The 18,650-nt window shown below is 39.1% G+C and overlaps 1 protein-coding gene across 2 annotated transcripts in view; it reads right to left on the bottom strand.

The window, feature by feature from the left end:
• Positions 1-18,650, bottom strand: part of LOC136877302 (juvenile hormone esterase) — a 71,875-nt gene that overhangs the window by 27,929 nt on the left and 25,296 nt on the right. For both annotated transcript variants that reach the window (XM_067151232.2, XM_068228607.1), the window contains 2 exons: positions 15,416-15,575; positions 4,054-4,239 (listed from right to left, as the gene is read on the bottom strand). In XM_067151232.2, coding sequence (XP_067007333.2) covers positions 4,054-4,239; positions 15,416-15,575 — 346 coding nt within the window. The remainder of the gene's footprint in view (positions 1-4,053; positions 4,240-15,415; positions 15,576-18,650) is intronic.

The raw sequence follows: 18,650 nt of genomic DNA, 5'->3' as shown, positions 1-18,650 counted from the left end.
GTGGCCTTAAGTGAGGTACCATCCCGGCATTTTCCTGGAGGAGAAGTGGGAAACCACGGAAAACCACTTCGAGGATGGCTGAGGTGGGAATCGAACCCACCTCTACTCAGTTGACCTCCCGAGGTTGAGTGGCAGCCCTCCAGCATTCGTATCACTTTTCAAAATTCGTGGCAGAGCCGGGAATCGAACTCGGACCTCCGGGGGTGGCAGCTAATCACGCTAACAACTACACCACAGAGGCGGACAATAAATTAGATAACTTCTGTTTTTATTTCAGTAAGAAATCCTGATAGTTCGCCTCTGTGGTGTAGTGGTTAGTACGATTAGCTGCCACCCCCGGAGGCCCGGGTTCGATTCCTGGCTCTGCCACGAAATTTGAAAAGTGGTACGAGGGCTGGAACGGGGTTTACTCAGCCTCGGGAGGTCAACTGATTAGAGGTGAGTTCGATTCCCACCTCAGCCATCCTGGAAGTGGTTTCCGTGGTTTCTCACTTCTCCTCCAGGAAAATGCCGGGATGGTACCTAACTTAAAGCCACGGCCGCTTCCTTGGCTACCCCTCCCAGTCTTCCCATCCCCTCACAAGGTCCCTGTTCAGCATAGCAGTTGAGGACGCCTGGGTGAGGCACTGGTCATCCTCTCCAGTTGTATCCCTCGATCCATTGTCTCACGCTCCAGGACACTGCCCTGGAGGCGGTAGAGGTGGGATCCCTCCCTGAGTCCGAAGGAAAAGCCGACCCTGGAGGGTAAACGTATTAAGAAGACGGAGAAGAGAAGAAGAATTGTTTTCAAAAGTGTCGCAAGTCCAGCAACTTTGAAGGTAGACCTTATGTGTATGAGTAAAACACAATACTTGCAATATGAGTACTGAATTATGAAATGTCAGTCAGTACATGAAATGGTGAAGTGAAAATAATAATTTTATTCCCACGTAAAGGAATACAGTCGAAATTGGTTATAATGACCCCGAAGGGACCGGCAATCAAGCTGATCGTGGTACAAACCGGTTTCCTTTCACTTTCTGTTTCTTTTTTTTTCCTAAAAATGTCATATCTGTAAGTTTTAGGCTGCACAATTAAATATTTAACTAAAAGAATTAAGTAAAAATTTCAGAGACGTAACTGAAATAATTACTGTATTTATAGTACAGTATTTGTGGAGTGGGACTGCGAGGAATTTCGTTGGCTTTCTCTTGAAGAAAATATCCATTGTTCGGTAGGTACATTAATTGTTGTTCGCTGCTTAAACGATCTAAGTAAAGATTCTTCAATACCTTTGTGCTCAGACGATTTGGCTCGTAGCCGCGCGGTTAGGGGTGCGCAGCTCTGAGCTTGCATCTTGGAGATAGTGGGTTCGAGCCCCACTGTCGGCAGCCCTGAAGATGGTTTTCCGTGGTTTCCCATTTTCACACCTGGGAAATGTTGGAGTTGTACCTTCATTAAGGCCACGGCCGCTTCCTTTCCTCTCCTGGCCCTTCCCTATCCCATCGTCGCCATAAGGCCTATCTGCGTCGGCACGACGTAAAACATATCGCAAAAGAAAAAAGATCAGGCTCGCTTGATTTTTTTCTTCGAAAAGAGACGTATTTTCTCTCGGACCTTCCAAATTGTAGAATTTGTTCACAATGCTGATGTTTGTATCCCCATTTTCTAATCGCCATATTATGTGTGACTTTTCTTCTGCGGCATCTTCTAGCGATGCTTGCTTTGACTAATTAATAGACAGACTGATTTCAAACCTACGATAATAAGCTTTATATTGTCCGACTCGTTGGCTGAATGGTCAGCGAACTGGCCGTCGGTTCAGAGGGTCCCGGGTTCGATTTCCGACCGGGTCGGGGATTTTCAACTTCATTGGTTAATTCCAATGGCTCGGGGGCTGGGTGTTTGTGCTGTCCCGAACATGCCTGCAACTCACACACTACACATAGCACTATCCTCCACCACAATAGCACGCAGTTACCTACACATTGCAGACGTCGCCCGCCATTATCGGAGGGTCTGCCTTACAAGGGCTGCACCCGGCCAGAAATAGCTACACGAAATTATATTATTATAGCGTTATACTGTTGTCAAGAATCCCCAAATACTTAACAAACAAAAGTCAACATTGGACGTTATAGCCCATAAATTTCTCCAAAAATGTGATCAAAAGATGTCGTTTTAAACGATGTGTCGTAATAAGCGACGTCGTACTAACAGAATTTTTAAAATACAGTGTTTAAACAGGAGAACATTGGACGTTATAGCCGATAAATTTATCCGAAAATGTGATCAAAAGATGTCGTTTTATACGATGTGTCGTAATAAGCGACGTCCTACTAACAGTTTTTTAAATACAGTGTTTAAACAGGAGAACATTGGACGTTATAGCCGATAAATTTCTTCAAAAATGTGATCAAAAGATGTTTTAAACGATGTGTCGTAATAAGCGACGTCGTACTAACAGAATTTTTAAAATACAGTGTTTAAACAGGAGAACATTGGACGTTATAGCCGGCAAATTTCTCCGAAAATGTGATTAAAATACGTCGTTTTATACGATGTGTCGTAATATGCGACGTCGTAATATCAGAATTTTTAAAATACAGTGTTTAAACAGGAAAACATTGGACGTTATAACCGATAAATTTCTCCGAAAATGTGATCGAAATACGTCGTTTTATACGATGTGTCGTAATAAGCGACGTCGTACTAACAGAATTTTTAAAAAACAGTGTTTAAACAGGAAAACATTGGACGTTATAATCGATAAATTTCTCCGAAAATGTGATCGAAATACGTCGTTTTATACGATGTGTCGTAATAAGCGACGTCGTACTAACAGAATTTTTAAAATACAGTGTTTAAACAGGAAAACATTGGATGTTATAGCCGATAAATTTATCCGAAAATGTGATCAAAAGATGTCGTTTTATACGATGTGTCGTAATAAGCGACGTCCTACTAACAGTTTTTTAAATACAGTGTTTAAACAGGAGAACATTGGACGTTATAGCCGGTAAATTTCTCCGAAAACGTGATTAAAATACGTCGTTTTATACGATGTGTCGTAATATGCGACGTCGTACTAACAGATGTTTTAAAATACAGTGTTTAAACAGGAAAACATTGGACGTTATAATCGATAAATTTCTCCGAAAATGTGATCGAAATACGTCGTTTTATACGATGTGTCGTAATAAGCGACGTCGTACTAACAGAATTTTTAAAATACAGTGTTTAAACAGGAAAACATTGGACGTTATAGCCGATAAATTTATCCGAAAATGTGATCAAAAGATGTCGTTTTATACGATGTGTCATAATAAGCGACGTCCTACTAACAGTTTTTTTAAATACAGTGTTTAAACAGGAGAACATTGGACGTTATAGCCGGTAAATTTCTCCGAAAATGTGATTAAAATACGTCGTTTTATACGATGTGTCGTAATATGCGACGTCGTACTAACAGATGTTTTAAAATACAGTGTTTAAACAGGAAAACATTGGACGTTATACCGATAAATTTCTCCGAAAATGTGATCGAAATACGTCGTTTTATACGATGTGTCGTAATAAGCGACGTCGTACTAACAGAATATTTAAAATACAGTGTTTAAACAGGAAAACATTGGACGTTATAGCCGATAAATTTATCCGAAAATGTGATCAAAAGATGTCGTTTTATACGATGTGTCGTAATAAGCGACGTCCTACTAACAGTTTTTTTAAATACAGTGTTTAAACAGGAGAACATTGGACGTTATAGCTGGTAAAATTCTCCGAAAATGTGATTAAAATACGTCGTTTTATACGATGTGTCGTAATATGCGACGTCGTACTAACAGATGTTTTAAAATACAGTGTTTAAACAGGACTTAGACGGGACCGTTAGATTTCTTAGAGGTATCCAATACGTCGTTGGAAACGATGTAGCTATAAACGGTTTCGATTGCATATCGTATTGTGCTCCTCATTAAAAAAAGGAAGCTTTGGCGGAATTAGGATTAATTTGAACTCACCGCATCAAATATTATTGCGTAATACTTTTACTCCTGATTAACTTCCAATTACCTTTAGACATAGGAGATAGCATATGGAAATGAACTGAACCACCTCCCGCACTCTCGCCGAAGATAGTGACATTGTTAGGATCTCCGCCGAACTTGGAAATATTCTTCTGTACCCAGCGCAGTGCTGCCACCTGATCCTTAAGACCAACATTACCTGGAGCTGCGGGATCATTCAAGCAGAGGAATCCTGAAACACAACATGTCAAATCATAATGTAGGTTCAGAGCCTTTCACACTAATTCAAAATTCTTACATTCAAGAAAAGGTTTGAACGGTTTTATAGTATTTGTCAATATCTGCTCTCAGATTAAGAATGATTCACATTCTCTTTAAAATTGTGCAATGGGTTCACTACTATACTGTCTCGCTGAAATTGTATTTTTCATAGCTAAGCCAGTCTAAGTAACAGCTTTATCAAACCATGTCAATAACTTAATGTAAGCAAGTAGTTACAGAAAAACGACATAATGTAGACAGTGATTTTTACGTGTTAATTTTCCACTACATACAGCACTTATATCACAGTTAAACATGGTTAAACACATTACTTCACTTAAGTCTTTTACCTGAATAAAGTTTATCTCTCGAGACTGAGCATGAAAATGAAAATTAGAAAGTTCAGTAATATTATCTCGTACGAAGAAATCACATAGGGCTGTGTGAAAATGTCCAAAACTAAAAAAAACTGACATAATGATTTTTGCTTCAAAACCCACTAGGGACGCTACTGGACCTCCAGGCGACAATCGTCACGAAACTTTCAGCGGAAGACGAATATATATTGGAAGCGACAGGTGTGATGTGCTGTACTTCGCAATCGGTAGAAACTGCTTGATGCGTGCGGGTCGCGAAGATCCATTTACAAAGAACTATATCAAGTTGAAGTCTGGGATTACTAAACATACTGGCTGTTACAGGAATTTGATGTACGTAATATATATATATATATATAGATATAACAGAATCAAAATGAATAGCGGGAAATATATTTAATTTAATTTTAAAGAAATTAGTGTCTCAATTTAAATAACACTCCATCGAAGTACTAGGAAGTGCAGTACAGAGTTACTAACTCCAGTATACACAGTTCACATAAATAGGATTTTCATTAGACCTGCTCACTAGGCTTTTGCAATCGTAACATTACCAGTTTTACTCCAGTGACGCAACGACCTGATGAGTTGGATTGCCATATCTCTCCAAATGTGATAGCAGATCTGTATTACTCTATGCTGCATTTCTATATCATATTTACCTTCCCATGCATCTACTACAGTATTTTCCAGAGTTTAATCCGACGAGGCAAATTTATTTTGTTCATCAGCGTGGCCTTTTCCCAATTACAATACAATAATACAATCAATACAATCAATACTGATCTGGATTTAGGGCAGTCGCCCAGGTGGCAGATTCCCTATCTGCTGCTTTCCTAGCCTTTTCCTAAATGATTTCAAAGAAATTGGAAATTTATTGAGCATCTCCCTTGGTAAGTTATTCCAGTCCCTAACTCCCCTTCCTATAAATGAATATTTGCCCCAGTTTGTCCTCTTGAATTCCAACTTTATCTTCATATTGTGATCTTTCCTACTTTTATAAACGCCATTCAAACTTATTCGTCTACTAATGTCATTCCACGCCATCTCTCCGCTGACAGCTCGGAACATACCACTGAGTCGAGCAGCTCTTCTTCTTTCTCTCAATTCTTCCCAACCCAAACATTGCAACATTTTTGTAACGCTACTCTTTTGTCTGAAATCACCCACAACAAATCGAGCTGCTTTTCTTTGGATTTTTTCCAGTTCTTGAATTAGGTAATCCTGGTGAGGGTCCCATACACTGGAACCATACTCTAGTTGGGGTCTTATCAGAGACTTATATGCCCTCTCCTTTACATCCTTACTACAACCCCTAAACACCCTCATAACCATATGGAGAGATCTGTACCCTTTATTTACAATCCCAGTGAAGATCTTTCCTTATATTAACACCCAGATACTTACAATGATCCCCAAAAGGAACTTTCACCCCATCAACGCAGTAATTAAAAGTGAGAGGACTTTTCCTATTTGTGAAACTCACAACCTGACTTTTAACCCCGTTTATCAACATACCATTGCCTGCTGTCCATCTCACAACATTTTCGAGGTCACGTTGCAGTTGCTCACAATCTTGTAACTTATTTATCACTCTATAGAGAATAACATCATCCCCAAAAAGCCTTACCTCCGATTCCACTCCTTTACTCATATCATTTATATATATAAGAAAACATAAAGGTCCGATAATACTGCCTTGAGAAATTCCCCTCTTAATTATTACAGGGTCAGATAAAGCTTCACCTACTCTAATTCTCTGAAATTTTCTAGAAATATAGCAACCCATTCAGTCACTCTTTTGTCTAGTCCAATTGCACTCATTTTTGCCAGTAGTCTCCAATGATCCACCCTATCAAATGCTTTAGACAGGTCAATCGCGATACAGTCCATTTGACCTCCAGAATCCAAGATATCTGCTATATCTTGCTGGAATCCTACAAGTTGAGCTTCAGTGGAATAACCTTTCCTAAAACCGAATTGCCTTCTATCAAACCAGTTATTAATTTCACAAACATGTCTAATATAATCAGAAAGAATGCCTTCCCAAAGCTTACATACAATGCATGTCAAACTTACTGGCCTGTAATTTTCAGCTTTATGTCTATCACCCTTTCCTTTATACACAGGGGCTACTATAGCAACTCTCCATTCATCTGGTATAGCTCCTCCGACCAAACAATAATCAAATAAGTACTTCAGATATGGTTCTATATCCCAACCCATTGTCTTTAGTATATCCCCAGAAATCTGATCAATTCCAGCCGCTTTTCTAGTTTTCAACTTTTGTATCTTATTGTAAATGTCATTGTTATCATATGTAAATTTTATTACTTCTTTGGCCTTAGTCTCCTCCTCTATCTGGACATTATCCTTGTAACCAACAATCTTTACATACTGCTGACTGAATACTTCTGCCTTTTGAAGATCCTCACATACACACTCCCCTTGTTCATTAATTATTCCTGGAATGTCCTTCTTGGAACCTGTTTCTGCCTTAAAATACCTATACATACCCTTCCATTTTTCACTAAAATTCGTATGACTGCCAATTATGCTTGCCATCATGTTATCCTTAGCTGTCTTCTTTGCTAGATTCAATTTTCTAGTAAGTTCCTTCAATTTCTCCTTACTTCCACAGCCATTTCTAACTCTATTTCTTTCCAGTCTGCACCTCCTTCTTAGTCTCTTTATTTCTCTATTATAATAAGGTGGGTCTTTACCATTCCTTACCACCCTTAATGGTACAAACCTGTTTTCGCATTTTTCAACAATTTCTTTAAACCCATCCCAGAGTCTGTATACATTTTTATTTACCGTTTTCCACCAATCATAGTTACTTTTTAGAAACTGCCTCATGTCTGCTTTATCAGTCATATGGTACTGCCTAACAGTCCTACATTTAAGACCTTCGTTTCTATCACATTTATTTTTAACTACCACAAAAACAGCTTCATGATCACTAATACCATCTATTACTTCAGTTGCCTTATAGAGCTCATCTGGTTTTATCAACACCACATCCAGGATATTTTTCCCTCTGGTTGGTTCCATCACTTTCTGAATCAGCTGTCCTTCCCATATTAACTTATTTGCCATTTGTTGTTCATGCTTCCTGTCGTTCGCATTTCCTTCCCAATTGACATCTGGTAAATTCAGATCTCCAGCTACAATCACATTTCTTTCCATGTCGTTTCCCACATAGCTGACTATCCTATCAAATAATTCCGAATCCGCGTCAGTGCTACCCTTTCCCGATCTGTACACTCCAAATATATCAAGTTTCCTATTATCTTTAGAAATGAGCCTTACACCTAGAATTTCATGTGTCTCATCTTTAACTTTTTCGTAGCTTACAAATTCTTCTTTCACCAGAATGAACACTCCCCCTCCCACCCTTCCTATCCTGTCTCTACGATACACACTCCAGTGCCGTGAGAAAATTTCTGCATCCATTATATCATTTCTCAGCCATGATTCAACTCCTATTACAATATCTGGTAAATATATATCTATTAAATTACTTAATTCTATTCCTTTCCTTACAATACTTGTACAGTTCAACACTAACAATTTTATGTCATCCCTACTTGATTTCCAGTTCCCTGTTCCCTTATCACCGCTCCCTAGGCCATCCCGTTTCCCTGAATGTACCTCCCTATTACCCTTTCAAACAAATTTCCTAACTTATACGTACCACTGCGGTTTAAATGAAGGCCATCTGAGCGCAGATCGCTGCCTCCTACCCACCCATTAGGATCTAGAAATTTCACTCCCAGTTTCCCACATACCCACTCCATGGTCTCATTTAAATCCCCAATCACCCTCCAGTCAGTATCCCTTCTACACAGTATTCCACTAATAACAATCTCCGCTTTCTTAAACTTCACCCGTGCTGCATTTACCAGATCCCTCGATACTATGTGTCTAATAGGCCTAATTTTACGGCCGGATGCCCTATAGGCTACTATCAGTAAATAACAAGTTAGGTACTACGCCCCTCTGCTTTTAAGATGCATACGGTATGTGCTTGTGCTAGACCAGCCTATGTTATTCTTCTCGCATGTCCACGGCATCGTTGGGCACGATTAGCGCCAAGGAATAAATAACCGGAAAACACAACACATACACAGGCAGAAAGATATCGAAAAATAAAAACAAAACAAAAATCAGTGGAAGCTCCAGTCAACCAGACGACATCATCCAGGTATTCTGCCTTATGCCAGGTCTTGTCATGGGATGAACCTCTGCCACTCTTGCCTGTCCTGCACCAAGTTTTCATGTCCGAATATTTCTTTCCTTTGATTTCGTCCAACATTTGACATATTTTCCTTCCTCTTCCTCGTTTGACTTTCAGCATTCCTTCTATTCCTTGTTTCAGTAAAAAGTCCCTCTTCAAACAATGCGCGATCCAGTTCATTTTTCTCCTTCTAATGATTTGCAACATACTTCGTTCTTCTCCAATTCTTCGTAATACCTCCTCATTCCTTACCCGGTCTTCCCATTTCACTTGTTCTATTCTCCTCCATACCCGCATCTCTAGTGCCTCCAATCTTCTCTCAGTACTTATCTATCATAGTTTGCGCGGACGGGATCGAAAATGACCAGAAACAAAAGTCATGAACAGAACTCGAGCCTATTCAATCAAAAGGGTAAGATTTAAAAGCCTGCCCCTCCTACTCCTTCAATAATAACGCCGAGTAGGAAACATAGATTTTATTAAATAAACATGGCCACACTAAAATCAGAAACAAATAAAATAATGAAAGAAAACAGGCTTCGAGAAATCATTACATATAAATCTTTCTACTACCATCATAGTGTCGTGCCTACCCATAATATGATCCAACCAAGAGATTCAATCTTCATAAATAAAAATATGCAGAATATAGGGAAAGAAATTGTTACTTTAGGAGCAAAATAGCCTTGTTGCATTACGCAAACCTCGGCCCAAAGCAATATATCATTTTGACATCCATATCACAAGGACGAGTATTTACAGGTCGCGACAAACGGTCATAAAATAAAATACAACTCAAAACCATTGTTTCCAACGAAAATCAACAAAAGGCGGAAAGATAAAATATGGCCCGACCAAAGATCAAAATAAAGGTCGGGTTACGTGCAAGCATGGCGCCCGGGATCAGATATAAAGAAGGAGCTGCTAAGGAAACATACATAAAAATAATGCAAGTGGCCAAGAAAATGTAAAGATAACAACAAACAAACAACACAACCACGCAATATGATATGCGTCCTACGTATCTCACATTCGAACACTCACGCAATAGCTTAAAGAGATCCAAGGAACAGGGAACGTAAAACAGAGAACAACGGTCAGAAAAGACCGCAAAAATATAGAAGTACGATTCATAAATAACGTCTTATGCGGATATGCGAAGCCAAACCCACACAAAAACTGAAGCCCAATTCACATTATCAATACGTCTCTCATATACAACTCAAATGCCTGTGCAGCACAAGCCTCCCATGTAATGGCTTTTGCGATACACAACCACATAGCGAGGACATCGGGGACCAAATTGGTACATGAGTAATAAGACAGAGACCTCTACAACACAAACAGTAAAAAAAATGGACGTAAGACACTTCCAAGGTGCAAATGAGCTCATTCACCCAATGCAGACACTTAATGATTGTAAGACACAGATCAATTTACCGAGTTGTGACATCAATAAAAACAAAGCTAATATAAATAATGTTACATGGATAACAACAGAACGAACAAAGACAGGCCACAAAATAAATAAATAAATAAATAGCTACGGAGAATAAAGAAATAGTAGCCAAGCACAATGCCGCGTGGTGGTATAAAATACGTATACATATTCCACGAGGCCAACCACAAATAACAGGGAGAAAGAAATCGAAAAAGAAATAGTAGTTCAATTACCTTAATCAGGCCATTCATGTAAGTACAATAAAGCACGTTGAAAACCTCCGAGACCAGAAATATTCACATCTTAAAAAGTTTGAAATAACGCCTGTAAAAAACAAGTTTAAAATGGCGGCAGAGTAACAAGACTGTGTGCGAAGTCTCTTGAATTTCGGTAATCCGCGAGTAAAACCTCTTTCCAGTTCTTTTTCAAAAGGCTAAATGGCAGCGGGACAAAATGGTGCTTGCATGTGACGGATGAAACAGTTGTGGAATTCATTAGTATAAGTGTGATTTGTGTTATTGTGTCTTGTTGGTGAAGGCATGGGAAATCAAAAGCAGAACAAAAACAAGAAGATGGTGAACTCACCCACACCATTGCCAGACAGAAGCCAGAGTTGCGTAGCGGGGAAAAGAGTGACGAAGGTTCAAGAAGAAATTACATATCCTCAGGAGGCTGATTTATCTGACTTAACCAAAGAGTTAATTAGAGTTATGAGTAGCTCTGCATTCTCAAATGCCGTGTTGGAACGTCTAGTTGAAAAAGTGATTGCTAGCTTAACTGATAGTACTGACTTTAATAGTAAAATGATTACTGATTTAAAGGCAGAATTTAGTCAAAGAGATCAAAAGATTCGCGAGTTGCAACAACAGTTAGACGTGCTGAATTTTAACACACACGATGTTGAATGAATGATTGAATGAATGAATGAATGAATGAATTAATTAATTAATGAGACGAAACAACGTGGAAATCCATGGTGTGCCAGACGTACATAATGAAGATGTTTACAGTATTATCAGTAGCATAGGTGCGGTAATCGGATGTGACGTAAATAAAAAATGACATTGACGTTGCACATAGGTTACTGTTCAGACACCTAGCGTTGTGAAGTTTGTGAATAGGAGGAAGAGGGCCGAATTGCTCAGCACCAAGAAAAGAAGTACACGAATTTCATCTCGGTCTATTGGTATTATTGCTGCGCAACAGCCGATGTATATAAACGAGCACTTAACTCCCAAAGCAAAGGGACTCTTGAAGAGAGCAAAGGACCTTGGAACGAGAGGATTTAAGTATATATGGTCCAGAGAAGGAACAGTCTTCGCTAGGAAAGACAACACCTCACAGGTAGTAACCATACGGAGCATAGAGGACATCTTAAAATTAGAATCGGCGTAACTAAGTTATGTTATTCTTAGTCAAACGGCATTAATTGTCTAAAGATGAATGCTGTAGGTAACTTAGATGATTCAAAGATTCAGTTAAATGATCTAGGAGAACTAAAACCGGAAATTCCTAGCACTCGTATTCTGTATGTTAATGCTCAAAGTCTTCGTAATTAGTGGCTAGAACTGTGCACTCTAACAAAACAAACCCAAGCGCCTGATATTGTAATAATTGTGGTAACATGGCTATATCCTGAAGAAGAGAATTATTTTATTCTGAATAACTATGTCCGTTATTTTTTCTCTAGAAATTGCAATAGGGGAGGTGGAATTCTTATCTATATTAAATCAGAGCAGCAAGCCAAAGAATTATTGTCAGTTAATTGTATAGATAAATCGTACAATATATTATCAATACAAATCAGTGCGATTCAAAAGGAAATATTTTAGCTTGCTATAACCCACATTATAACTTCAGTAAGTCCTTTCTAAGTGAACTTGAAGAAATATGAAACAAGAATTGTAGGCACTTTTGTGTTACAATTGGTGATTTTAATATTGATAAAATACCACAAAATCAGCAATCTATTGAGTTGAATAAACTAGGAGAATGCTATGGCCAACTGCCATGTAATAATATGTACCCCACTAGTGTGACAGAAAAGAGTTCTACACTTTTGGATCATATTTATATTAATGCATCATGTAAATAAATTATGTATAATGTTTACAGTGACTTCAGTGATCACAATGTACTGGTCTGTGATCTTGACATTCCAGTGAAAGATAGTAGCATTATTTTTAAATATTCCTCAACACACACCCTAAAAATAAACATTTAAAGTGTCAGGAAACTTTTATCTAAAAATCCTTTGATATTTGATGCTAATGACAACACTGTGAAACTACTGGTTTTTTTTTTTTGCAAGTTGCTATACGTCGCCTCGACACAGATCGGTCTTACAGCGACGATGGGCAGGAAAGGGCTAGGAGTGGGAAGGAAGCGCCCATGACCTTAATTAAGGTACACCCCGGCGTTTGCTGGTGTGAAAATGGGAACTACGGCAAACCATCTTCAGGGCTGCCGACAGTGAGGTTCGAACCCACTATCTCCCGAATACTTGATACCGGCCGCACTTAAGGGACCGCAGTTATCGAGCTTGGTGAAACTACTGTTCATAAGTTAACTAATCTCTTAGCAGAAGCCAGCATATACAGTTTTAAGACAATAACTGAATCAAGACATAAAAAAACTCAGGATGTCCATGGATGACTCCTGAACTCCTTGGCCTCATAAAACATAAAAATAAAATATATATGAAAATTAAGAAACAACGTTATAGGTTGGGAAGGGGATGCCAGCATGTCTCAGAATATCTAAAAGATGAATATACTGTAAAATACTCTGTAATAAGGTCACTAAACTTGAAAGAGTAGCTGAAAGTTCTTTAATATTTCAGTATCAGGTTAGTTTCTAGTAAAAATCCCTGGAAATTTGTTAACAAGATACTTCAAACAACAAATAGCAACTATACAGATATTCAACTAAAATTAATAATACTATGATCACCAATCCCTGTGATATTTCAACAACATTAAGTGAATATTTTACTATTCGTAGTATTGGCCAGGATCTAGCTGTTAATTTGCCTACAGCCATTGCCAGTAATCCACATAGTAATCACACAGCGCCAAGAAATTCTTTATTTTTGTATCCAAGTGACAAAGTAGCATGTATGATAAAATAATTGCGATTGTTATGGTTTAAGCAACACAATTCTCAAACAGTTATCAACCGAACTAGTTCCATACACCACTGCGTTTATTAGCAAATCATTAGCTGAAGGTACAGTTCCTCCATTGTTAAAAATGTCCAAAGTTTTACCCATCCACACGGGCTTAGATACATTAGACATAAACAGCTACAGACTGATCTCTATCGTTTCCATTTTACCCAAAATTTTAGAAAAAAATGTTAAAATAAGATTATTACAATCCCTTCTTAAGAATAATTAATTTTATAAGTGTCAATATGGCTTTATTCCAAATTCCAGCACATATAATGCTGTTGAGGTTATTATCATTAGACTGCAGGAAGCTCTTGACTCACTAAAATTAGCTTCTGGGTTATTTATAGACTTAAGAAAAGCCCTTGACACAGTTGATCACGAGATCATGATAAGAAAATTGGAAGAAGCAGGAGTAAGAGGTGTAGCGATGAACTGGTTTGATGATTATCTCAGTGATCGATCACAGTTCGTTTCAGATAAAAGTGCAAAACGTTTATCTCTTCCTACATCAATTGGAATTCCTCAGGGTTCAGTACTAGGTCTAATTTTATTTCTAGTATTTGTGAATGATATAGGCTCCTTAAAATTACAAGGACAATTATCTCTTTCTGGAGATGATACACACATTTTTATGTTGATACTTCTGCTAAAGAACTTGAGGTAAAAATGCAGTATGACATTAGCTTATTGCAAACTTGGCTTTCAAACAATGGACTATCCAGCAATCTTAGCAAGGCCAACCAAATGATTTTTCACAAGCCCTCATGTGCAACTCCTCTTGATTTTACATAAACATTTTTCGATCAACCTTTACCAAGAGTACTATTTACTAAATTACTAAGTTTAAAAATAGATGAAATGCTTGACTGGAATGAGCAAGTTAAAACCATATGCAAAAAATTAAGTCCAGCAATTGGAGTGCTTCACAGACTAAGATATAAATTCAACCGTAAGTTTTTAAAAACTATTGAAAGTCACCTTACTTATATGATTCATGTTTGGGAATGTTGCAACAAGGACCTCTTAGAGAAAGTTGGGATTTTACAAAAAAATGAGCAATAAAATACTTTATAATTTACCGCCCTTAACACCTATGGATTATTTGTATTAAAAAATTCAGACTTCTACCAGTCGACATGTTACGTGATAGAGCTTCAGCTATGATGGTATATAAAATTAAGCATAATTTGGTTCATACAAGCACTATCTATATCATAAATTCTGACATACACTCATATAACACTCGAGGAGCAAAGACAGTCCATACCGAATTTGTAAAAAGTAGTAGGTATTGTTGTAACTCGTCATTGCACTACTCTGTGAAGGTGTACAATGCTCTCCCTAACCATATAGAACAATTTCAAAATTTAAACAAAAAATAAATAATCAATGGAGAAAAGAAACTGAGCAGTAATGTACAGTGGTCGTATATATTCGTAAGGGTTTCCTCTTCTCTAAGACTGTAACGTATTTAGAAATAAGGTATTATTGTATTGTAAATATTTTGTAAACTCTGCCAATATTTATTCCTTGTATTTCACCTTTACGAGCCTCGGGCCAGGTGCCCTTTCTTGAATGAATAAATAAATAAATAAATAAATAAATAAATAAATAAATAAATAAATAAATAAATAAAATTTAAAAAAAGCGTCGAGAAATATTGTGTCGCTCTCCATTGCCCTTCACCAAGATAAAGCTAGAGAAGAAGAGGCATGGAAGAGCCAGGTAGACAAGATCGGCAACATAACGTAAAATCACAGGACGACAAAAGTGACACCTGTGATCTTCTTGGGCTAATTTTGCGTGTACAATTAGAAGTCAAAGTTGGCCATTACAGCCATGTCAATGAACGCGCATCCTAACAGAAGGCGCGAACCAGATAAAGATAGAGATATCCAGGTATGGCATAGTACTCACCTAATATTCCAAGGCGGTAGTTAAAAGTGACAACTATGACTCCTTCATCCACCAAATAGTCCGGTCCATGGAAGTCAGTGTTGCCGGAGCCGAACACGAATCCTCCGCCGTGGATCCATACCATGACCGGCAGAGGTTTCTCTGATCCACTTCCCGGCAACTGTGAACATAGGACAAGCGGAAATATTCACTTGTTCACTAATAATAAAAAAATTGTATTATTTCTCTCCTTATGAAATTACCAAGTCGACCACAGTTAGAATTCCAACCGCTCTGCGCGGAAGATAGTACCCGGAGGTCTTACATGAAACTTGTATCCAATGTTTTAGAGTAATTTCACCATATTTTGAGACACAACGTAGGATATGAATCACAGACGCCAAAGCTGAGCGAGGACACAATATGCCTCTTATTAGAACTATAGTAGAAATTTTCAGTCTACTTTACAAATGTATATTTGTACACTATCAACCAAAACTAATTAAGTACTTGCCTAAAATATTTATATCGGAGTCTTTGCTCAGTCAGAATCTCCTGGAGCTACAGATCGACCGCCGAGTGATGGAGACTCAAGTTAGCTCTGGCCAGACCTGACGCGGCAGATTTCCAGTCACGTTTCCATGGTAAGGGAACGGCCCTCGCAGTGAGTCCCAGCCCGTCGTGTTGTCGACATCGCTTATAATCTTAGCATGAAATTGTCTGAGCGCGGCGCAGCACTCGAAACAGCCCTACAGCTCTCCACTAGAGTTGGCTAATGTGTGTATGCTTCGAAACACTGAGCTGGCGCAGTCAGCTGTCTCGATGCCTCAACACATCAACGCTTCACTGTTTTGAAGCAGTAAGATTGCATCGTGCGTCGTGTCGCGTGAGCAGAAACTGCAGTTGTTCCGTACATGTCAGCTACATCTCGATGCTTCGAAACAGTGACGGTGCTTCATTTTCTCGCCTCAATAGAAACATTGCGCGTGACATTGCCCTAAATTTGAGCCGACACTCGATAATAGACGCTTCATATTCTGAACCGCAATTCAGGTTACTAAAAGGACAATGTACGCCGCAATATAATGTTTTACACAGAAAAAGGACATTGTTTTCAAAGGAGGGTCATACTATAACAGAAAGACGCTCCCGTTTGTCAAGTGCAAAATTTTCGATAATTATATTTTAAACTTCAATTTGAGGTAGATTTTTAAACTGGATTAGGTCAAGTTGTTACTTTACTTATAATATCAGCGTTGGACTTCTTAGATTTAATTTCTCATTTTATAATAATTCATATTAATTTATTTAGTTTATTAACTATCTTACTGTGCTTTCGTAAATAGTTTAGGTTGTTTCTTAATGTACGTAAACTTCCGATTTCCGACTCTTCTTGGATTTTCTAATTATTCAAGTTACTTCATTTACTTATACTAGTATTTTACAATGCTTTTGTAACTGGATTAGGTGAGTTTTTATTGTACATAGAATACCTAGTTTGAACTCTTCTTAAACTTCATTAATCATTTAATCATTCAAATTTGTTCCTGCTTTCGCTTTTAAGTGATCTCTTTTAGTATCATTCTAAGCGCGTAGTGAAGAAACAAACGCATAATATTACTGTATACTAGTACTATTATACTGTACATTCTCTATTTATCATACCGTATTTTGTACATTTGCTCATTAAATATTTAATGAACCTCATATTTTATCGTTATCAGAACGTCGAACAGTTTATTCAGTAAATTGAACTTAGCTATGAAGCGTGGTTCTTGTTTCACCATACCATCGCGAGACACTGCCTCTCTTGTAGTCCGAGATGGAAGTGCATCGTGTGTTGACACACTGCTTTACCACGTTATCGCGAGACACTGCCTCTCTTGTAGTCCGAGATGGAAGTGTGTCGTGTGTTGACACACTGCTTCACCACGTTATCGCGAGACACTGCCTCTCTTGTAGTCCGAGATGGAAGTGCATCGTGTGATGACACACTGCTTTACCACGTTATCGCGAGACACTGCCTCTCTTGTAGTCCGAGATGGAAGTGCATCGTGTGATGACACACTGCTTTACCACGTTATCGCGAGACACTCCTTCTCTTGTAGTCCGAGATGGAAGTGTGTCGTGTGTTGACACACTGCTTCACCACGTTATCGCGAGACACTGCCTCTCTTGTAGTCCGAGATGGAAGTGCATCGTGTGATGACACACTGCTTTACCACGTTATCGCGAGACACTGCCTCTCTTGTAGTCCGAGATGGAAGTGCATCGTGTGATGACACACTGCTTTACCACGTTATCGCGAAACACTCCTTCTCTTGTAGTCCGAGATGGAAGTGCATCGTGTGATGACACACTGCTTCACCACGTTATCGCGAGACACTGCCTCTCTTGTAGTCCGAGATGGAAGTGCATCGTGTGATGACACACTGCTTTACCACGTTATCGCGAGACACTGCCTCTCTTGTAGTCCGAGATGGAAGTGCATCGTGTGTTGACACACTGCTTTACCACGTTATCGCGAGACACTGCCTCTCTTGTAGTCCGAGATGGAAGTGCATCGTGTGTTGACACACTGCTTTACCACGTTATCGCGAGACACTGCCTCTCTTGTAGTCCGAGATGGAAGTGCATCGTGTGATGACACACTGCTTCACCACGTTATCGCGAAACACTGCCTCTCTTGTAGTCCGAGATGGAAGTGCATCGTGTGATGACACACTGCTTCACCACGTTATCGCGAGACACTGCCTCTCTTGTAGTCCGAGATGGAAGTGCATCGTGTGATGACACACTGCTTTACCACGTTATCGCGAAACACTCCTTCTCTTGTAGTCCGAGATGGAAGTGCATCGTGTGATGACACACTGCTTCACCACGTTATCGCGAGACACTGCCTCTCTTGTAGTCCGAGATGGAAGTGCATCGTGTGATGACACACTGCTTTACCACGTTATCGCGAGACACTGCCTCTCTTGTAGTCCGAGATGGGAGTGCATCGTGTGTTGACACACTGCTTTACCACGCCATCGCGAAACACTCCTTCTCTTGTAGTCCGAGTTGGAAGTGTGTCGTGTGATGACACACTGCTTCACCACGTTATCGCGAGACACTGCCTCTCTTGTAGTCCGAGATGGGAGTGCATCGTGTGTTGACACACTGCTTTACCACGCCATCACGAAACACTCCTTCTCTTGTAGTCCGAGATGGGAGTGCATCGTGTGTTGACACACTGCTTCACCACGCCATCACG

Source organism: Anabrus simplex, chromosome 7, assembly GCF_040414725.1.
Source record: "Anabrus simplex isolate iqAnaSimp1 chromosome 7, ASM4041472v1, whole genome shotgun sequence".
NCBI classification, from domain to species: domain Eukaryota; kingdom Metazoa; phylum Arthropoda; class Insecta; order Orthoptera; family Tettigoniidae; genus Anabrus; species Anabrus simplex.
This window is presented reverse-complemented; position numbering and strand designations above follow the sequence as displayed.